We start from the raw sequence: 22,602 nt of genomic DNA, 5'->3' as shown, positions 1-22,602 counted from the left end.
CCTTTACAGTTCACATTAATGCAAAGCAACCTACAAATACTATGCACGCATAACATTGTAGTTTGTTTGCCAACTCTCTGTTCTACAAACTGCAAGCTTTTATCCTAGACAGTACTGTCTGATCAAAGGCTGATGTCCATGTTACCTTTACATCATCTCTCTGTTCCCAGGCAAGCCAGAACTCCGGGGTTTCAACCTCGCCCCACTCACGAAAGAGGAGCTGCAGGCTGTTAACATGCAACTCAGAAGATGAGCTCCACCCAGGGTTCATCGTCTTGGAGAATCAGCTGTGACTGTAAGTGTGTTACCTGCCGTGGACAGAAAAGTCTTTGCTTATTTGTGTGGACTAAAAACTCATCTTTTGTAATAGGAGCCTCTGTTCAGAGTCTGTCTTTCACTTCAAAGACTTCAATATGGTACTTTGACATGAGCAGCGTATTTGTAAAGCATCTCCTCTCTGTCCTTGGTGAGCTAGCACTACACAGATGGCCTGAATGAAATATTCAGAGGGTACAAATCATTCATGTGTGAGCGTATGTCATTACAACACTTCGGTAAGCCATGCTGGCACAGTGATCACCCATTGTGTACTTGTTTCAGACAAAAAAACAAAAAAAAAGTTTAGTTTACCATGATTAAAATAAAATGTGTTTTGTTTTTTTCATGTAAAGCTACTATAGAATTGTCATCCACTTGAGTCTTGTTTTAAAAAATGATTTACTAAAATATGTTTTACTGCTGGTCAGCCTGACTGCTGATGTCACTATCATTCTCTTTCTGCTCTGGCTTGTCCAAGTCCTCTTCCTTTGATCTCTCAGTCCCTCTGTGGGTTGGCTGTTTCCTGTCATACTTTCTTCTGTCCTGGGAGGGGTTTCAGAAGCTGTCTCAGCTGTCTCTTCCTGTCATTTACATACCCTGGAAATCCGAGGGGAGAATATTAGTCTATAGCCTGAAACCAGAATACCAATCCATATAAAATCAGAGGAGGAGCCTGGGGAATTTTTTTATTTTTTAAGTACATTCCATATTTATGTTGCGAAGTGACGCTATTAAGGGCTCAACTCTTTAACCATTTAGATGTGCGAAAGGGTTTTAGGAAAATGCAGATGTAGTCACTTAACAAGCTCCACTTTGATCAATTTGCATTCTGACATGTTGATTAAATCAGAACCACACAGGCACAATCACTGCCAAATGTCTTTGGTTGTGGATTCCTCTGTCCAGATCTCCTACCTAAGTGAGTGTTGGCAGTTAAGGTGGAGCTCCCCAAAGCGTCCAGGTTTACATCGTCCTTGGAGACAGGACCGTCGTTCCACATGAGGTCGAATCCTCCAATCTGCTTCTCTTTGCCAGTGAGCCTGGTTGGGGAATAAGAAAACAGTGATGTGCATCCATTTCCAAGTATCTGTCACTCTGCAATGGCTAATATGGGCAGTGCTGGATATAGAGGCAGTCCAAACCTACCTACCTACCTACCTACCTACCTCCCCTCCATGTCTACAATATGCAAAGTGTCCTCCAGAAGACGGCACTTCAATTCATAGTCCTCCTGGCTGCTGGCAGTGAGTGAGGGGGAAGCATTCACTTCTATTAACCACCTAAAGAAAGAAGGGGTCATCACTGCTTAAAACAGCCCACAGTTACAAAGTGGCTTCTACCACTGAGTCATTGTGGTGTTTCTATTAGCCCCAAACGGCCATTAATGCCATAATTAGTATTTTGACCATGTTTAAGTAGCAATAACTACGTGAGTTTACAGAGATGCAGATTTAAAATGACATTTTGGATCACAAGCCAAGGTGTAAAAGCGAGGGTGCTGCTTGCTGCTAGGTTTGCTGTCGCGTTCCATTGGCATTGGCGCGGTGGATTTCTGCAGGTACTAACGAAGGCTTACGGTTTGAGAGCCTGGTCCAGCAGGATGTCGTATCCATAGAGCTCAAAGCAGTGCTTGTCGTTGATGATGACCTTCTGCACGCTCTGCAGGCTCCGGATGAAGATGTCGTCGATGTTCCTGAAGAGTGCCTCCACGCTCTCCGCTCCGTGCCGAGCGCTCAGGTACCGCCGCAGTTGCTGCATCTGCCACTTACAGCCCTGCGTGGAACGGCACTTCATTACAGCGTTCCAAATGACAGCGGGGTGTTCTAGAGCCATACCGAGCCATGTGTCACTTACCCAGCAACTGCAGCTGTTTTTAAATAATAATGTGGACTCACCTTTTCAGGATCGTAATCCGGAGCTGTTTTCTGTATTGCTACGTTTGTGAGATGGATGTCTGTGCAGAAAGGATGATTAAGGACCAGACTTTTCAGCTTGGAAGTATTCAAAACAAATAACAAATAGGAAATGCATTTCCTGTATTGCAAGCGATTAGTAATACTGGATCTAGAGATTTGATATATATCGTTAATATTAGTAATACTGGATCTAGAGATTTCATATATATATATATAATCATTAATATTACACAACTAGCAAACAACAACATATATTGATAAAGAGATGAGTCCTGAAATTAGAATACTATTGGCTGTTTGTGATTGACAAATACAGCTAACACTGAGAAGATAAAAACTAATCATTCAGGGCTTTGTCAATCCTACTGGCACAGTCATTAGTGGAAAGGATACAGTGATCGTCAATGCAACTGAGGGAAAAGCGAGTCAGGGAAAAACGAGCAAATCCATCTCGGTACAGCCAGGCTTTGAGAGGAACGTACTGAAATACAGAGTCTCAAGTTACACAATCTGGGTGTTTTTGAATTATTTATCTGATTACAAAAGGCAGTACAAATAATACTCGGACAGACAAAGTGTTACATTGTACAGTAGGTTAAATTAGATGTGTGTGTATCTCTATGTATCTCCAAATGCTGGTACATACAACAGTTGGATATAACCATACTTACTGATGTTACCAGCACATAGACTCGTAGATCAAACTTCCTACCTGAAAATACACCAAATTGCAATTAGCCACAAGAGTAGCTACAAAGCTACCTCTGTTGAAATTGTACAATGGAATTGAATGTTTCTGCAAGTGTGTTTTGATGGAAGCAGCTTGATATATATATATATATATATCAACATGAAGTCTGAAGGTTAAGTGTACTGCATCTTGGCCAGTACTGGCTGAGTTTGGTCAGAACATGCCATAGCTGAGTTCCTTACCTCCAATGAGATATGGATTCTCAATGTAACGCTGAGCCACGTAGCTCTCCACCTGTGTCTCATCCTTCTGATCCTCTGAACGGTTCCCATCCTGAAATAGGGGGGGGGGGGGGGTCGAGAGTTTCTGTACAAGACCCTCACTGCACACTGGAGATTCAATATTAAGGCTAAGCTATAAGAAACTCAGGTGTAAGCTTAGCACTGTGGTAAATGCTTTGTTATTGTAAGACAAGGCCAGTGTAACTGCAATACAGCTGTTTGTTACCTTCTTCCAGTCCATGATATCCTTCAGTTTGCGAAAGAGGAAGATGCCCTTTCCCTGGGACCTGGCAACCTGCAATCATCCAGAAAGGGCACAGTGAAGTGCAAAGGAGCCTTGAAAATCCTCAATGAAGCAATAGTGTAGTTTCAAATTATCTGTAACTTACAAAAAAAACCAGCATGCAGGCTGATTCTGTTGAGTAATCTTTGCACTCCCTCACGAGCGGCCTTAGGACCCCCCATCTTACCGGCTTCATGATCCAGGTGCTCCCGGGACTCCTCTTGAACTCCTCCACGAACAGGTGATACTCGCAGGGCAGCTCAAAGGTGCAGGGGAAGAAGTCACACTTGGCCGCCTCCTGCCTCCCCACCTCACGCTCCAGCAGCTTGCGGTATCTCTTCAGGTTCTTCACCATCAGATTCTTACGAGTCAGCTTTCAGGGGAACAAGGGCCAGTCACTAAACACACTTGAAGATGAGGTGGATCACACTTCCAACCCCACAAAACAGCACCCTAACCCATGAGTGACTGGAGCATACACGACCTTCATTTCACAACAGTTCAAAACCATTTCAGGCTTTACTGTAACCTTGTTACAGAGGAGCCTGCTGGTACCGGTATATGTCAATTTAGGATAATGTTTGACTTATTAGGTCCCACTAAAGCCTGAAATGGGAGTCTTAGCTGATGAACTGTTGGTATTGGAATTTCAGCACCCCTACCTCATAGTGGTTTCGGAAGTGACAGATTCGCACATGCTCTTCCATGTAGACGTGGTCAAAATTTTCCCGGAGCCATCCCACATCACACCAGTAAAAATCCCACTCGCTGTCACTGGTAATGATGACAAGACAACATCATACCAGTGCAGATTTCCGCAAAGGGCAGAAACAAGCAATTTGCATTAGAAGTAGCATTAAAACCATCATTAAACTTCTCAAAACAACCATTTAACCAGCACTAAAATGGGGACACACTGCACAAAACATATCCTTTTCTGTCATGTGATCATGGTAAAGCCAGTTCTGTATAACAAGAAAGGATAGTGTGGGTATGGCTAACCCTAACCCTAACGTCTGTCTTGTTTTTATAACCCTTCAATAAAGACTCCAGACTCACTCCTTCACTTCCACCCAGCCAGCTCTCTGTCGCAGCACATCTTGTATCGTGTTTATCAGGGTGCACTTAAACCGGATGCAGCTTCTTGACTCCCTGACGGGGAAAAAAAAAAATTGTAATAAAAACAAATGTAACAAAGATAAAGACAAAACACAAACCCCTTTCTTTGCATTCATGACCACAGATATTTAACAACAGCTCGAAGTTTGCAAGCCTTACATTGAGAATTCATAGGGAATTCCACCTGCACAGAGGCGGTCTATCCGGCCCTTTGTATTCCCCTAATGACAGTGGCCCGGTTTGACGCAGAAGACACCACTGGAGTGACACAGCACAGGCAGTGCAAGGCTACACGACTGTATCTAATTAAATAGTTAATAGCCTAATGAAATACAGGCCGGCAGTGTCGAAATGATTAACAGCCGTGAAGTCACACTTACCCCTCTCGCCTTTTTTGATAGCCATAGCCCGGTCCCTTATGCACCATCGTCTGTCGGGAAAAGCACACATTGTCGCGTTAACTTCTCCCGAAACAAAAAACTGGTTAACAAGTTCAATATAACAGTGTAAAAATGAGTGTTCCCTGTGTTATTAACTAAACCTCTGTGTCAAAGAAACCTTTGATATCAGAATACTGCAAAACGCTATTCAAGCCGGATCACATTACCGATCCGGTGTAAGTTACAACAGCAGTGCACGAGTGGAACCTACACTTGTTTCTTGACACTGTAAACTGCGAGTAAAATGTCACAGATTTGGAATGAAACTCTTTTTTAACCTTTTTTGACATTTGCTTTTTGATGGTTTGTTTTTTTCAGCCTGTCTTGTCGGTGATATCCTTTTCTGTGTGGATGTTTTTACCGGCGACAGGAGTTCACGGTTTCCAGCCACCATGTTGTGTGTATCTGTAACCCTGGCAACTGTTAAAGCTCCTCCCCTGTCACTCTGAGGTCAGAACAAAAGGACCAATCGAAGAATGTTTTGCTAACTGCGTACTGTGTCGGAAATGTCCCACCGAAGTGCCCGTAGTTAAGAGGCGGCAGATTGAAAACATTTTAAATTTTTCTCACGATGCAAGAGCAAAATGCAGTTACTGTTTGAGAAGAATCTGAAACAAAGCGGTAAGGACCGTATGTAGTATTTACCGTTGTGTTTAGTTATCATGCAATGCTTTAATTTAACAGAAACAAAGAATATTGACTCAGTTGTCGGAAGTTATTACATTACTGATTACTATTCGCATCGAGTAAATTCACCCCTTTTATTACTGTTGCGCGATAATCATTCTGGTATTTTGAGACCCCCTGTAAACTTAACAAGATGCCATTTGAACTGAGGATTCGTTGTCAGTGTTCAAAATTGCTTAAACTCGATATATTTTAGTTTAGTACAGCTTTGAACCACCAGAGGGCACTGTTTCCTTACTTTTCTTTATTTACTAAAAGACAGTCTTGTGAATGTGTTTTTATTTTTTTTTTAAACCTGAAAAATAGAGCTTATGTATGTAATATTGCTAGTTTTAAATAGATACCGTTGTAAAGCACTTCCCATTGTTCCCAGGTCTACATGCATAATTATTCTATGAAAACTGACACGACTTCTGTCCTTATTCCCATGCGCGAAGTTGTTATGTTTGTTTTTTTCACAAGGGGGCGCCACCGTTGCAAACAAAAAGCTTTAGGTATTTCACAGTGGAAATCTAAAAAAAAAAAAAAAAACACACGTTAACAATTAACATTTTGAACATACTAGACTTCTTGAAGGATAAGACAAAAGGTGAGGTTTTGACAGCACTCTGTGGAAGAACAAAATTACTAAAAGTTATGTGGGTAAAAAAAAAAGGGGGATAATGAAAGTTACTATTTTCTGAGCTGTCACTGTGTAGGGATGCTTAGCTGAACCAGCACTTGCTGAATAAACACAATTTGAATATGTCTGTTTTCAGCCTGCACCCTGATGCAGTCTTTTCCCTATTCTGGAAGGTGTGTCTGGGTTTGGTGTTCTGGTTTATAGTGTGTTTGCATGAGCAGTAGGTGTCTATTGACATGGCTATTGGAAGTGATGAATATATCGGAGGTGAGAAACCATGATCGCTTTGGCACTGAACTAGTACAACCTGTGCAAATCCCAACATGCTCAAATCTCATCTGACAAGTTCACAGGGGTTCAGTTAATTAAAGGAAACACAACAGTTATGTCCCAAAAATACGAATTCAAATGCCTTGGAGGGAGCTGGAATAGGAATTGGAATTCGCCTAAACCCTGTTGGTGTGTCTTGATATTCTGCAGCCATTGGGCAGGCCACAGTGTGCTGGTTGAACAGACCGCTCGAATGTTTCATAACATCGGGAGACCAGTTTGTTTGGTTCTTACTGAGCTGTATTGCATGACAAGCACTGAAATTAGTTTGATTGCTCTTGTAACCTGAAAGCCGATCATCCAGCGAGTCTCGCTGCCTTAACGTTGATCTGTGGATTCCTTGTGTGTGTGTCTGTGTGTGTGTGTGTCTGTGTCTGTGGGTGTGTGTGTTCTCATTCTAGAACATCCCGCCCTGGTTTAAATTGGTATGCTTTTAACATGAATTCTGAAAACATTTGTTTAAATTGCTTTCATAAGGCTGTAACACAAGTGGAGAGTTTGTTTGAAGGACACTGGCAGACCAAAGTGTTTCATGTAATGCTGCATCTCTTGAGATGTTGTGCTTTATCGTTGCCCAGAAGCTTTTTGTTCACAGGCATGCATTGGTCTAAGTAGGGTTACCGTATGTCCATGTTATATCCTGTAGGCTTACGAGTCAATGTTGTGAAAGCTGTTACTGTAACTACATCTCCACCAGCAGTGCAATGCCTTTGAAATGATGCATTTTCAACCACGAATACAGCACACCTGACTCGCTCTGACCGAGAGAAAGTGATACAAGTGCCCTATAGGAGAAGCTGGAGATCTTGTGTTAAAGAGGACAGAAATATAGAACATCCAGACTTTACATTTTGCACCCTCTGACATTCCAGAACTATAAGAAGCCTGATGCTGTGCATCTGCAGGCAGTTATGAGAAGAGCTGGGAAGTATTTTCCATTCTTGTAATTGGATCTCAAAGCTTGTAAACCTTCCATAATATTTAACCCCAGCCTGTTTCTGGTTGCTGCGGTGTACTATTCAAGGATAAACAGTCTTCTGTAACAGCATCTCCTCTTGGACTGTGCAGCAGAGACCATCTGTGAAACACAGAGGAACCACAGCAAGTGCCGAGAGGGCATTTCATTCATTGCTTGCAGTGTGTTTTTTACATTAGCATGTGTGTGCAGTTACTTTTGTGATGCGAGATCCAGTCAGAATACCGTGTGATCTTCTATCTACCAGGCCAGTTTAATGGAAACATACCTCTTCAGAAAGAGACTGCCCTGGTCACAGGCTAAGTGTTAAATACAGAATTGTATTTTGACAAGCTGCCTTTAAAGTAAATGGGTGACCCCTTTGTATCAGCTGCTCACCCAGCCCTCCCCAGATGCTGTAATTGCACAGGGACGTGTTTCAGGCTGTGGTGTTTGTATTATACTTGACTTGCTGATTTTTTCAAAGCATTCTCTGCCTAGGACAGTCGTGTGTTCAATGCTCTGGTCAGCCTAGCTACAATTCTGCTTCTTACTGTAACTAATCCATAAAGAAGCAGTTTCTTTAATGCTTTTACTCTCTGAACATATAACTACATTACTGCAGTTATTCAGTTCATGTGGTGGTATGTGTGGGCTATAACCAGGACAGTAACACCTAAGGATCAGGCATGTCTTTGATTATGCACAAATCGTGAGAGGGGTCACTCTGCTCCCTTTGCTTCCCCACAGACCGCAGCAGAGCGAGGACCCGCAAGTTTTGCTATGTGTATTATTTTTTGTGTATTATTAACCGCTCTCTTGGCAGGTTGCTGCTGTCTGCTGCTTCTTCTGCACACTGCTTTGGCTCAGAGTCTCTTTATAAACCTGGCTTTCATTAGCACTGTGCTGTATCACCGTGTCCATCTTGGTGACGGCTTTCTGAAGTCAGCTGTGGAACGGCTTGGAATTCCCATTCGTCAGCCACACCTGTCCCTGCGCTTTCTCTTAATGCTGGGTCAGAGGACTGAAGTTTTTCACTGTCGTGTCCTGCGAACGCGTTCTCACACTGGGAGCAGGTGGGGCTAATGTTTCAAGAGTCACCCATAAAAGGCTGAAGGTTGGAGGTGCCCATTGATCTTTAGTGGTGGGACCACATTCCAGTTGGCCACTTCAAATTAGGTAGAATAAACAGGAGTGTGTTAACACTATAGCATGCACAGTGTGCAGCTCCTTAGAAGTCTTTATAGTAGTGATAGCAGGCAGGGTGCACTCAATCATACAGTATTGATGCACTGTGTTTTGCGCTGTGCAGTCAGCATGCTCGCAATAAAGATGTCCTGTAAAAATAACAAGTTGCCATGAACCCCGTTATCAATCCAAACAGCCTTACATGAGCACTGGTGGAATGTTTTTGTGTGATGCACAAACTGTATAAATGGCTCTGCAGTTATTCTTAAACAAACATAAATTGACTCCCATTTAAAATGATTTTAGCAGGTTTGTCATGTAGTGAATGATGAATGTTTTGTGATATTGTAACGTTAACCCTTTAGGGTCTCCCACCCCACTGCCTGACATCCATCTGACAAAACTGGACATATCACTGGAACCTTTCAGCACACAATAATACAAACAGTGTGCCAAATGCATCTGGAATGTTCCAAATCTGAAAATGCTAATACCCAATTCAGTGCATTATTAATGACACGTTACTATATTAGTTCGGAGTCCTTATGTATAATATATCGGCCTGTAAGGATCGATTATAATAGAATTGAACGTAAAAAAAACAAGCAGGTGGTGTGAGAACATGAAGGGTCATTATCACAGAGGAGTGACTGAGAGTAACTCGCATGTATATATGTAGGTGCTTGTAATAGGGAGAGATCTGTGCTGACTCTGCTGGCGTGTTCACGGGCTGCAGGAAGAGGGCGGCAGTCGTCCAACAACCGCCTGTGAGTCATGGCAGTGACACGGGGAGGTGGGGAAGTGGGTGTGTGGACTTTCCCCCTCTCTGAATGGCTGAGAGGCGCGTCTTGGGAGATTGTTAGCCCTATAAATTAACGCTCTGTTGTTTCCTCAGATCTGCCCTTTTAAACGCGTAGAGTGCGCGGAAACGCTGGTCCACGACCGAACGGAACGGAAGTTCAGAGCGAGACAGTGAGGGAGGGGAACCCTTGGGCAGATCCCTGAATAAGGATAGCTGAGCAGGTTAGGTAGCCGGCAGCGTAGGATGGTGATCCGGGTCACACGGGCAGCGGCGACCGGGATATTGCTGCAAAGTGCAGCACGTTTTCTTTGTAGTTTGTTACTGTTTTATTTTTCCTGCTTCTTTGTGCCTTCGATTTTTGCAGTATTGTTTTGAAGCACCTGCGAGTGCGCCTGGACTGTTTACCCTTGCTTGGTATTCCTGTGGTTCTGTTTACCATAGTTGGTAAGCAGACCATGGACCAACAGCGCCCTCTGCGGGCTAAAGAAACCCAACGCGCCCCTGAAATAAAACTGGGCACCTGTGTGGTGTTTTCAATTACACCTGTCTGTCTCCTGGTCAGTGAATTACCCACACCCCTTCCACAGTGCTGATGAGCAGTCTGTGCTTTAAAGATCTTTAAGCTGTCGTAATTATAGAAAGAGCAGTGTGGTGACACACTGATCGGTGCTCTAGTGGGTGTGTACAGAGAGCCCCCAGCACTGTTGCTTGCAGTCTGGGTGGAGCCATTATAGCGGGACTCCTGTCTGACACATGCAAACTAAACCAGTGAGAACGCTAGACTTGCAGTTTTAGCTCACACTTAGAGACCACATTTTCCTTTTTATAAGGTGCTAAATCATCTGCAAAGTACTGACAGGCAAAGCACCCCGGGGAAAAACAAAATGTTTTTATTTTTATGAGATGTTTTAGTTACTATAGTCTCAAGTCTGCATGTTCTCTCAGAAATGGTTTGGCATCCTGCTCTTAGGGATGTCATGTACCAGCACTTCTTTTCTGATTATATTCCGCTCTGGTACTGTGTAATCAAAACAAGAGGCACACTGTGTATAGAACCAGTGTTGTTACTGGATTCAGTTGTCATTTCTGCATTGATTTCCTTTGTATGTGTTTGATGAGGTTACTTAAGAATTCTTTTATGGAACAAAAAAAAACCCATATACATTCCAGATATGCAGACATCTCGCTTGATACAGTTGTTGTTTGGTTTGACGGAGAGTTTTCTGTTGCATTGCTCTGTGTCGTTTGCAGTACAATAGCAGCTGTATCTGAAATTGAAAGCATGCAAGAGAAAATCAACCACAGCTGCCCTGTGCAATAAAACTGTATGAGAAGGAATCACTTCACAGGATCTACAACAGGCTGCAGAGTGTCGATCTCAGGCAGTTTATTAATAGGCATAGCTATCCAGGGTGGCCTGGCTCTTTTCCACATGATAAATAAGACAATTCAGGTAGAGGTTTCAGAATGCTTGCAGGCATCTGCTAATAGCGAGGTAAGCACCTGGCATGCCTGCGCAGTGAAGCCGGGATACATCTCAATTAGCATGTGCTGTCTAAGAGGAAGAGCAGCAGTAACGCTTCGTTAGGAATGTCAAGGTGGGAAGATGAGGAAACTGAGCTCCCCGTCATTGAGAGAGCCACTTGCCACCTGTGGATGAACGTCTTCCCGGTATGACCCAGCCCTGTCCAGTAACAAGCGCCCTCAGCAGCAAAGTTCTTCTTGTTAGTTGTTGAATTCGGCACGGAGTTCCCACCACAATTAAGCATTGGACACTTCTGATTTGTTTCTTTTCAGTGAGGCTCATACTGTGCTCATAGTATTCTTGGCTTCAGAATAAAGGCTTTGCAGCTCAGCTGCCAAAAAGGAAGACAATTTGTTGACAATAAATATAGCAAAATAGTTCTGCCTGGATAGCTTAATGATATCGGTTCAGCTTAAATATATAAACAGCATTGAATCATGTAATCTGCCTTTTAAGTGATAATTGATGACTGATGATCTTACCATATGCAACACAACTGGGCACATTTTAGGGCAGTAGTACCTTTTAAACGATAGTAATGCATGTGCTACAGGTGTAGACATCGGTGTACTGTATCATGATACAGTGTACGTTATGTCATATGTGACCAAAAGTCGTCCGTCACTACCTGTGGTCCACCAAACGACTTATGAATGATGAATAAATGTGATTAATAATTACTGTGAATACATTTCAATGACGTTTGGTCTTGTTTCTGGTATGGTGCTGATAAAGGTGTTATGACCTATGCATGATGTTTCCGTTTCCTTAGTGTATAGTTGCATCCCTAATGGGTTCAGCCAGCGGGCCTGTGTGTCTTCAGCAGCAGAGCGCTCAGGGTTCAGCAGTGTCCTGCATCACTAAACACGGACCACGGAAAGCGTGGCCAGCATGGAATGTGGCCTCTGATCAAGTCTGCAATTGAAGATGGTTTGTATTTCTAAAGCTGTGGAGTCAAGTCAAGTCCTGTCTGGGGACAGATTATTCATCGGTGCACATTTGGAATCATTTTTGCCAGTCGGAGGAGGTCATCAGCATTGCTTTGGGTTGTTATTCTGTATTTTGAAGTCTTGTTTCTTTGAAGCTCCTCAGAGCTCCTCACAAGAATGGCAACTACAGTACTACCGCTGGCTCCTCTGGCTGTGCAGTACTTGTACCCTCCAAATCTGCAGCACCTGTACCCTTCAAATCTGATTTCAAAAGCCTGTTTCAGAGAGAATCCAGACGCTCTTTTAGTCGTCTCCCAGGATTTCTATCATTGTCTCAGACGTGTTGGCCTCTAGTGAGAAGTGATCCAAACCCCAGAAGTAATCCCAACACAAGACTGTACTTATTAAAATACTCTCTGTGAAGTTCCCGTCCAGTTTAAATTTATTTAGACATCATTTTTTTAAATGCCATTGGTGGCAGATTTTCAGGCAGATTTGTATTCCGTTATTTTTGCAGGGCTCATTAGATTCTACAAGGACGTGTAGTCTCGTGTATTACAGTGACTGTTTTATAGATTTTAATGTTTTCCAGCGTGAAGTGAATCATGTTTTGTAATGCTTCCTTTCACAGCCAGTATAAATAATCTTTGGTTTAAGTGTAATCTAATCATCTTGAGAATGTTACTGAGTCACACACAGCTTAACAAGCCTTTTTAAAAAAAAAAAAAAAAAAAATCGTCATGATACGGAAGTCAATTACACACATGCATATGAAATCAGGGACTCGCGCACGCACCCTCACACACACACACACACACACACACGTTATTCATACACTGTAAAATCTTCTTTAGAGCAGAAGAGCGAGGAACATGGTGTTGTGCTGTAATTGGGAGGTACGCACTTTGCTTTAAGTCCTGATTCTCCAAAAATAAATGTTTTATAGCGTGAAAATCTGGAAGTAATTAATGATACCAAATAGAAGCTGTAAGTAATCGTGCAGTAGTGACTTCACTCATTAAATGTTTTGTGTTTAGCAATCTTTTTATACTTTTTTGTATATTATATCATTTTGTTTTTTAATCTAGCTTTTTGAATTGCTCCCACATGTTTAAAGTACAAAGCTGTTTATGAACTCGCTTGCTGTTTAATTGCCATACCCCTAAGGTGAGGTGTTTTTAAAATTTTTTATTTTTTTTTATATGCAAATAAATATAATTATATTTTTTTCCCCTTGATTTTTTTTTTCCCAATTAGGGGAACCAATGCAGAAGGGGTGCTGAGTGAATGGAGCTGTGGAGCCTGTTCTCCTGGCTGAAGCAGCAGTTTCTGTCCAGTGAGAAGCATGACTCTTGGGGCAGGAGCTCACCCTTTACTACCTGGAACATCTACTCTCAGTTCTTCCTGGGCGCCTCCCTCCTGTCTCTGAGCACGCTCGTGGTGCTGGCAGCATGCCGTCATCGGCCTTACCAGCAGGAGGCGGTAGACAAGGGGAGGGGGAGGGGGAGGAGAGTGGTGTCCCCCCTCTGTCCCACATCTGGCCTGTCGCTGTACCCGTGGCTGCAGCTTGTTCGAGGCATGGTGCTTGTGTGCGTGTTGGTATCTGTTCCCTGGGAATGGATCCGTCTCTACCAGATTGAAGTGGCTAAGAAGATGGCTGTACTGTCTGAGGTATGTCGTTATCGTCTTGCATGCTCTGCATCTGTTCCCCTTCAAACTAAACAGAATAAATGAGAAAGGCTTGACTGGACCAAATTCAACAGCTCACAACATGTAAGCCTAGCGTTGGTTTCAGAGCAGTTCTGTGTTCATCAGCGCAGGTGCTGTCTTCACTGAAGCAAAAGAATCTTCTTTTGCAGAGCGATCTTGTGGTTGTTGTGGCTGTGATATGAATGGCATGCTTTGTGCTTCTCTAGCTCTGGCTCTGTTCCCGCTGTTTAGAGCAATTGGTAATATCCTGTGAGAAGCTACCGCCAGCCGCAATATTGATATTTTTAAGGTCAGATAACCTTTGGCAGTCGTCTTGGCTTATCCAGTAAAGGCGCTACAGTGTGGAGGATCAGTAATTTGATCAGAAGCTCACTGGTTCCTGCAGAGTTGCCGATCTTGGCAGGGGAACTACCTCATTGAACAACCTCGCCCAAGAGTCCAGGTGGAGACTAACCAGACTGGGCCTCGCCGCTAGGTTTTAATAGCTTGGCATCATGAGATCAAGTTTAGTTCCTGCTTTAATGAGAAATATCGGCAAGAACTCGCTGTCAAACCCTGGGAGAATTGTAATGTCACCTTCACATCACTGCCAGTGGCTAGAGAATCCGGCTTCACCTGTATCATCAGCTAGGGCTTAACTGAACTTCAACGCTGTGGCATGCTTTTGGCTTAATCTCTTTTATTTTTAAAATCTGGGCTCTGTTGTCTGACATGAAGAAAGACATCTGCAATCACTTTTCTAATGGCACAGGTTTTCTTACAGATCAGGCTTATTTCTGTTAGACAGTTTAGAGTGTGTTCAAGCTTGGAAATTGATCTGTTTTGTATAAGAGTGGGAACACACTGTGTTTTTGGACTCATCCAAGGAGAATACTTTGACTTGGCACACCTTTGTAATTTCAGTGTCCCTTATTAGAGGCAGAGAAAGGGATTGTATATGCAGTCATTAAGTAATGGGGAGAAATACCTCTATGGACCAGTTTGGTAAAAGCTGCCGATTTGGGTGGTACGGTTTCATTGCAGTTTATTAACACCCTGTGCTTCCACATTAGTGATACAAAGGCTAAAGGAAACCACATGCCCAGAGTGCCAGCCTAGTGCCAGAAAAAGATACTGCAGTGAAACCACAATGATCTGAACTGCTTTATAACCACTTTCAGCCCTCTATACTGTGCATTGTAGTTTGAAGGTGTCTGATTGTACCACCTGATACCAGGTTTGACGGCTCCCTAAACGAACAGCAAGGTTCAGGGCGTTCAAACATGCTGAGACTGTGTCAGGAAATGCCTTTCAAGTGTGGGCCCAAATGAGCATGCAGCATCCAGAGAACTGGGGGGGGCACAGTGGGGCTGGAACAAAGTTCTGGATTGGTCCGAGGTAGAGATTCTTACAGACATTGTCACAGTAAGTACTTTTCCAGTAAAGACTGATTTGCAAGTGTTGTATCCATGGTATCGTACTGGAGGTCCACGTGAAAAAAAAAAAGAACATAGAAGATTCCTAGGCTGTTGGAGTCAAGATAGATTGTGTTTTAGTTTGATCTGATTGATTGAATAATGTATGAGCTGATTCAAGGGTTTTCTAGATAGAAAAAATAAAGCATAATATGTAATTAGTTTCTAGAAAAGATCACCTCCCTTTAGTCCAATGACCATCTCTTTCTTCAGAAGTCCCATGTGGCTGCCAATCAACAAACTGTAGGTTTTTAATGAACTGCAAATACATTGAAGCCTGCAAACAAAAAAATTTTGTGGTTAAAATAAAGAAATAATGCACAAAACAGCCAGGGTAGTCTTATTAAACTGATGTAACACATTGCTCAGTTTAAAAATAAATAAACTGAGATTTTATAGCTTAGTAATATGTCGATATGATTTGCTGAGGTGATGTTTATTCTGCTGATTACTTCACGTGTTATAAACTCTCTCCCCTTCATCCGAAAGAAATGAACTGACTGAAAAGGGAATGGTGTAAAATATGATTTCAGAAGTGATTCATCATCCGGATATCTTAATTAACAGAAGATAAACAGGTTGTTGGCAGAGACTGCAGTTGCAAGGCTGTGCATTGTGGTTCTTCAAAGCTTTGTCTTCGTAAATCCATTCATAAAACAGATAGGTCTTGGAGGGCATAACTTCAGAAACACTCCATCAGGAAACTTGCAAGACTAGTAGACTAATGTTTCACTTCGTGTGTTGAGTGGCGATTCACACTGAAGCGTCTTTCTTATGCAATTTAGAAATGCTGTACCTCTTCATTGCAATTACAGAATATACCACCGCAGCACCCAGTGCTTCTGAAAGAGGTTTAAAGCTCTGTTGAATGCTCTTTCCTGAAGTCTTTTTAGGTAATAGGTTGGTGTGTGTACTGTGCTTAATATCTGTTCATTTATATAGATTTTTGTTATATTACGGATGTGACAAAGCACCTATTAATATATCTGAAAGGACAATAGACATTTGACTTGGAGATGGAAAAGTAAGGGCCATAGAACGCCTGGAGGTCGAGTTCAAAGAATGTAGGAGCCCCATAAGACAATTTAAGGGGCTTTGTTTTTTTACACCACTGACATTATCACTTTCAAACGAGACACATTATTAGATTGTTGCGTAATGAGCGAGTGAAGTTACCAAAAAAAAACAATAAAAAAAAAAAAACTCAACATTTGGTTTTTCTAAGTTCACATTCACTTGTAATTCAATATTAAAATATCTGGATATGTTTTAAACAAAATGGTTGGTTCCTTAAAGAGCAATGGTTTATTTTTTCCATATGACATAAGTGTTTTCTTCCAGTTGCTTCTCACTACTGAAGCACGATGAGTTGATGAGAAAAAGGCAAAGAGGAGACACATTTTTAATTTTTCCTTGCTTTGCCACCATGGCTAATTTCTACTGAGGTGTGTGTGTGTGTGTGTGTGTCTGGGGTGGAATGGGAGTGCAGGAGAGGGTGTGTGTTAACGTGTGGGTTGGTGTGGTCCTTGTAGGATTTTAGGGAGGTTGCTGCGGTATATGCCAGTATCAGCCAGTGCAGCTCCCTGCTGTTGTGCATGGTCTCAGGTGGGAGAGCTGCATTCAGATAACAGATATCAAGCAGTGAATGGCTCCTAGAGATGGGAGGGGTTGAGGAGTCAGCCACACACGGTCATTTTGTTTTTGATTGTGAGCTTCCATTAATCATCCAATGGGATTTGATTAAAGTATTTGAAAATCACACGAGACCATGGCATGAATTTGATCTGAAGGGAAAAACACCTTGAAGGGTCTATAAAGCAACCCTTTTTTTTTTTTAAATCGCTGTTCTGCCTTCGAAGATATATAACAAAGCATGTTTATAGGTGACACCCTTATAGTATTAAGATCTGCAATCGTAAACATCACTAAAATACTGGCAGGTTAGAAACATTTCATGAAGTTAAACTTGCGTTCTGATCCATATAACACCACTTCCCTTCTTTACCTGTGTGGCATTTCCCCTCGACCCTAAACGGATCCATTGCTCTGCAGCCTTAACCCGCATATGCAAATGAACACATACCTGCAAACATATAGACACAGGTAAGCATGCAAAGGCAGACCCACACAGTTACCCTCTCAGTATTACTTAGTTTAGCCATGCCCAGTGGGAAGCTAGCAAAGTGAAGTTTATTCATTTATGCCTCCCCCCATGGTCTTGGCTTTCTCCTCTTCTACAAAAATCTTCATAATTTGATTTCCTACTTAATCGGCCATCCACATAGGCTACATACTGTAAATCCAGCAAGCAGATTACTATCAATTGAGAAAGCTTTTTTGGGGAGTTTTCATTTATATTTGTATGGCTTTATAGAGAGCACCAAGGTCATTTTTCAAAATATAATTTAAAAAGAATAATATTCCAAATGTCTGGAAGACAAATCCCTTGATTTATTGGAATTCGCAAGCTGGAAAATGATAGCTACACACTTGTGAAAACAAAGGGGACGGTAAGTCCATGTTCTGTGAGTTTACCAGGGCTGGGCTTGGGTCTGTTGCTCTTCTTGTAGTGGGTTTGATGTGTGGGGTCACTGTGCTTTGGTGCCAGGGGACCTGAAGAGAGTGCAAGCTGTGTGCTCTATTCACTACAGATCAATACTACATGACCAGTGACCTGGAACTGAATAGGAAAGTATCTGTAATCCTGTAAATGTAAAGAAAATGAAGACGTGCAAAGACACGACCTAGTTGGAAAACTGCTACTCTTACCCTTATTTAAAGTGTGTCTTTGCCCACTCTAAGGAACACTCCTTAAAATGATGACATCTGTGCAAATGGCTGATTGGTTTTAATTAAGTCTCTCCCCTCTGCAAATGTGAGGTGACTCCAGTTCCAAAAGTGGTCCCTCACCATGTGTGACCCTTGGTTTAAGTTCAGCCCAGTGAGTGCACTGCTGGTTCTTTTTAAAGACATGTCCGTGTTCATCCAGGGAGTGGTGGAAGCGTTCCAGCTTGTAAATCGAGAATGCTGTGCAGATGCTGAACCTGATTTTGTACTCGGGTGGTTTTTCAGATAAAACAAACCATGTCAGGAAACAAAGGCTTTTGTGCTCGTGGGAATTAAAGTTCCAGGTCAAGTCAGCCTTCTGGATTGTGAAATGTTTCCGTTTTGTGGTGAGCACCTTTATTTGTCCAAGCATCTGCTGAAGTGCTCTTCTGATAGTGTAGCAACAGCAGCACAATTGTGTTTTAAAGATTCAGTTAACACTACACTTTTCAAAATATAGTGATTTTATGCAGTCCAAAAACCCATTGCCCTATGAACCCAGTTTAACAGAAGCACATGTTTACATTTTTGTTTGAGCTGACACATGACTTTCAGTACCTCCAGCTGCTCTCTGTATTCCATTGACTCCAGAGTGTTCTAGTAAGAAGAGGGGGTTTGTGTGCCTGCACTCACAACTACCTTTAGGGAATATAAACAAGCTGCAAAGCCATCCAGATCTGGTGGCCAGTAGGGTAAAGGGGTAAAATAACATGGTCAGTGTTTGCTAATGAATCACATTTTAGTATAAACAAGTAACACGATTGTGGAACACTGCAGCGTTACTTAAGGGAGAACTTCATTGCTACCATCAGTCTCAGGTCTCACAAAAGCAACGCACACTGGTCAAAGTTATTCATTCACGGTCCACAGACGCAGTAATAGGTACATTATCCAAATGTATAGCCAGCCATGGAATATCTCCCTTCTGTTGCGCACATGGGTGGATAAATGGGCTGCCCCTCTTCTGACCGATTTCATTAGTTAAGCATATGGTCGTTGTTAAGGAGTGTGGACTTGTCACGTATCCCTCAAAAACAAGCCAGACTCCTCGCAGGCATGTTACGCTGAATCTCTGCATTTCTGCCTGTGCAATGGGAACCTACACCTGAGTGATGGCAAACCTCTGTACATTTGAGATGAGGGTAAATAAATTAATCCTGGTTAACGTAATTACTTTGATATCCCAATTTGCCTTGACCAAAAGGTGAAGAGATTTGACATTATTTTTGAGACCTATCCACAGACTGACAGAGGCAGCTACAGTACAGTACCCTCTACATGCATGTACGTGCTGTTCTCAATCTTCCTCCCCAGGGTCCAGCTTTATAGTAGGTAAGCGGCTTGGCATGTTTCCTGCGTTGCACGTGAACACTCTGAGATGCAGGAAATGTGTTTGAAGTGATTTGTAGCCAGAGACTCATGGTTCCAGGTCGCTGAATCTGCATAGACTAGAGGACAAAAAACCCATCAGGTCTATAACACTGTCAGAATGTAGATAAACGGTACATGGAGGAAATGTCTTTAAAGAGAGAACGATAAAGTTGAGTATAAATCCACTCAGCAAGTCTTTATGATCTTTAATTTTTTATATAGCACCTTTTATTGTGGATCACCATCACAAAGCGCTTTACAAGATACAAGACTATGGTGTGTGAACTGTGCATCAGCTGCAGAGTCACTTACAACAACATCTCACCTGATGTGATCAGAGTCACACAATGAGTAAGTGGCTGAGCTGGGATTTGAACCGGGGACCTCATGGTTACAAGCCTGTTTCTTTAACCACTGAACCACACAAGGGATTAGCGTGTTACTTTGTTTCATTTTTATTTTTATTTTTTATGGAAGTGAATTGGATTTGGCAGACTGCTATTTATAATAGCGCTGTGATGTTTGCTGCTTATGCAGTAGAAGTCCCTGTGTGGAAAGGGCACCGGCACTTTTTTCTTCACTGTTTCTAATGTTCTATGTTGAGTCGAGCATGACTTCAGCGAGTTAGAAAAGGAAGTGGAGTGACTGCGGTGGAAACCGGACCCACAAAAATGACTGATGACAGCAAAAAGCCGCTGTCCTTGTTCCTGGTTCTGAACGCATTTGTCTTGTAGAAACCCATTCTTTCATTATTGATTCTTGATATTATTTGAGTAATTGTATTCCAATGAGGATAGTTTGCAGAAGCCTGGATGCCTCTTCTAACTGAATCCACTGTTTTAAAAGCCTGGTGCTGGAAGGGGTTGGGAAGCTAATGAAAACAGGTACTTTTTTATGACGTTTTTGAACTGCATATTTTTACAGTTACATCTGGAGCCAAATAACTTGGATGACAACCTTAGTACTATTAATCATAAACCTGTTGAAATCAAAACTTTCAGCTGCAGTCTAACAGGATCAGCACATACACATATTGCAAAAAATCATCAACCAAATGTCCAGATGATAAATAAGAAGGGTACTTCGATAGATCCCTTGCGTGCCTTTATCCTATCCAGTAATGGGGGGAAAATAATTTGAGTGTGTGTGTTTTAGTATGATTTAACCCTTTATTGCCCTTGAGCCTTACATGAAAAGAGATGAAGTCATGCTAGCCATGTGAAAGTTTGTAATAATCCATGAGTAATTACCATTTTTTCAAAGACTACTTTCTCTGAACAAGATCTGAAGATGTACATTACATAGCAAGGTTTGTATTAGAGTGGAGAGAGATCTGACACACAAGTCTCTTATAATAAATGCACCATAGTAAAAAACATTGCAAAGATTAATAAAGCATAGTGAAAGCATTGTAAAGTACATAGAGGTATGGTAAAGCATATTTGAAAAAAGAGGTAAACTATGGCAAATGCATAATATAACTGCAAAATACTGTGTAAATTTACCATGGCAAAGTTTTTGTATGAAAATAAGAATCTCAGCTTCAAGAAGTCATGCAGTAAATTGCTCATACTGAACTAAAAGAGACTAGAAGGCCGCTTTAAGAAGATAGAAAAGTGTTTTTTTTTTGTTTTTTTTTACCCTTTGATGTTTTCCCATTGGGAACCTTCAGAGCTTGACCTGGTAAAGGCTGACTGATTTTGTCCCAAGAGTGCAACTATATACAACAGAAGACAACTGCCTCTACCCTTAAACACAGAGGTCAGTAGAAGAGAAAGCCTCTAGTCACCGAAGGTTAATTTACCAAATCGCAAGGAAAAATGTCAACATCAGGGAGGGAATTCATTTAAAACAGGTCAGCATAGTCCAGTTATTGGCAATGCAGTCATGCCACATCACAAGGAAATATCTGCAAATCAGTAATATTATTGAGATATCACCTCCCCTTGGCAACAGACTGTATTATACATGACACTTAAAATTAGCCATACTGTCACTGAACACCTTAGGCTCAGCTCCAGAACAGCACTTGCCAGCCTGGGCGTGATTTAGAAGCAGTCAATTATGAAACAGTTTTCCAGAGGAGCATATGGAGCCTACAAAGATACGTGTTTTCTCTGACTTTTAACACATTTTAAAAGCTTGTCTTTACTGGGAGACGATAAACGTATAAAAACATGTTTTTGTTAAATGTTTTTGTTCTGTCTGGTTCACATAGATTTAACAGCACATGCAGGGTATATTTGGTAGGCTTTCCAATGTAAATATCACCCTTCTTCCCCCACATGGGGACAGGTCCTCTGTGGTAACAGACACCTCACTCTTATAGATCTGTATTTTCTCACACACAGCAGGGCAGTTAAATATCTCAAAACAAGCTACTAAAAACAGACCGATCCTTTAAAACAATAATTAACTTTTCTTCAGTTTCTAGTCTCTGTTTTTCCCTTGGTTTGCTGAAAAGTATAGCTGCCTGGAAAGGGCATGTGCAAACAACAGCGAAAAAGCCATTTGTCACGGTGCGTAGTGCTACATTGCGAGGAAAAAATTAAAAAAGTCAAGCTGCAAGGGGCTCAAGTGATTTATGTTCTTGTTAAGTAAGCTGCTGACATTCTGCAGGTATTGAAGGACGATGAAATAACCATTCCACTGATGAGGATGTGTTGCTGTGTTTTTGTTTTATTGAAGGACCATCCTATAAAACCTCAAGTTAGTTTTAATACAGGTTGTGGAAAACTAATATTTTGCTTTCTCCTACAAAACAGCTTTGTTACGGTATGTTGTCAGATGACCAGATGCTTGACTGTTAAAATTCTCAGTCAGTGGGCTTGTGCAACAGGCTTCCATAGGCAGCCTAATAGAAACTTTATCAACACGGACTGCAATAGTCAGTATTTAGACACTACAGGGTCTATTTTAATGATCTAAACAGTGACGGGTCATACTACCACCACACTAAAACTGTAAACCTTTGTAGTCGGGAGCGCCAGGCAGTGGAAATGTAGCATAAGATGTTAAAGTTAGGAGATGCTGGCTGCAGATAGTCCATGCATGGAAGCGTCCTCCACTATAGGAACAACTGGCATTGCAAAAAGTCAGTCCTTTGGCTTGCAAGCCCAGCTTCACCACGTACAAGAGGGTTCAGACTCGTATGG

At 42.0% G+C, this 22,602-nt stretch overlaps 2 protein-coding genes across 5 annotated transcripts in view; one reads left to right on the top strand and one right to left on the bottom strand.

Annotated features, from left to right (window-relative positions):
• Positions 1-22,602, top strand: part of LOC121319404 (chloride channel CLIC-like protein 1) — a 44,423-nt gene that overhangs the window by 1,365 nt on the left and 20,456 nt on the right. For 2 of the 4 annotated variants that reach the window (XM_041256811.1, XM_041256812.1), the window contains 2 exons: positions 171-295; positions 13,344-13,757. In XM_041256811.1, coding sequence (XP_041112745.1) covers positions 13,374-13,757 — 384 coding nt within the window. In that variant the 5' untranslated portion in view covers positions 171-295; positions 13,344-13,373. Of the gene's footprint in view, positions 1-170; positions 296-5,590; positions 5,670-12,746; positions 12,983-13,343; positions 13,758-22,602 lie in introns of those variants that run through there. The other 2 variants (XM_041256814.1, XM_041256813.1) reach the window with 2 other exon arrangements.
• Positions 289-5,469, bottom strand: ttll9 (tubulin tyrosine ligase-like family, member 9). Its single transcript, XM_041256810.1, has 14 exons — positions 5,327-5,469; positions 4,989-5,038; positions 4,549-4,641; positions 4,152-4,263; positions 3,677-3,862; positions 3,433-3,501; positions 3,168-3,258; positions 2,906-2,946; positions 2,628-2,715; positions 2,214-2,272; positions 1,895-2,091; positions 1,485-1,598; positions 1,234-1,358; positions 289-915 (listed from the first exon to the last, which is right to left on the bottom strand). Exons 1-14 carry the CDS (start codon positions 5,336-5,338, stop codon positions 845-847), a joined length of 1,308 nt encoding a protein of 435 aa, XP_041112744.1. The 5' UTR covers positions 5,339-5,469; the 3' UTR covers positions 289-844.

Source organism: Polyodon spathula, chromosome 8, assembly GCF_017654505.1.
Source record: "Polyodon spathula isolate WHYD16114869_AA chromosome 8, ASM1765450v1, whole genome shotgun sequence".
NCBI classification, from domain to species: Eukaryota; Metazoa; Chordata; class Actinopteri; order Acipenseriformes; family Polyodontidae; genus Polyodon; species Polyodon spathula.
Note: the sequence above shows the minus strand (reverse complement) of the source record. Positions and strands in the feature narration are given on the sequence as shown.

Bases quoted from the DNA above. Each gene is read 5' to 3' on its own strand.
- ttll9 (XM_041256810.1), bottom strand. The intron at 4,264-4,548 runs GTGAGTCTGGAG...CATCATTACCAG, and splicing joins GGCTGGGTGGAAGTGAAGGA to TGACAGCGAGTGGGATTTTT. The intron at 2,273-2,627 runs GTATCCTTTCCA...CTTTCTGCACAG, and splicing joins CAGTTGCATTGACGATCACT to ACATCCATCTCACAAACGTA.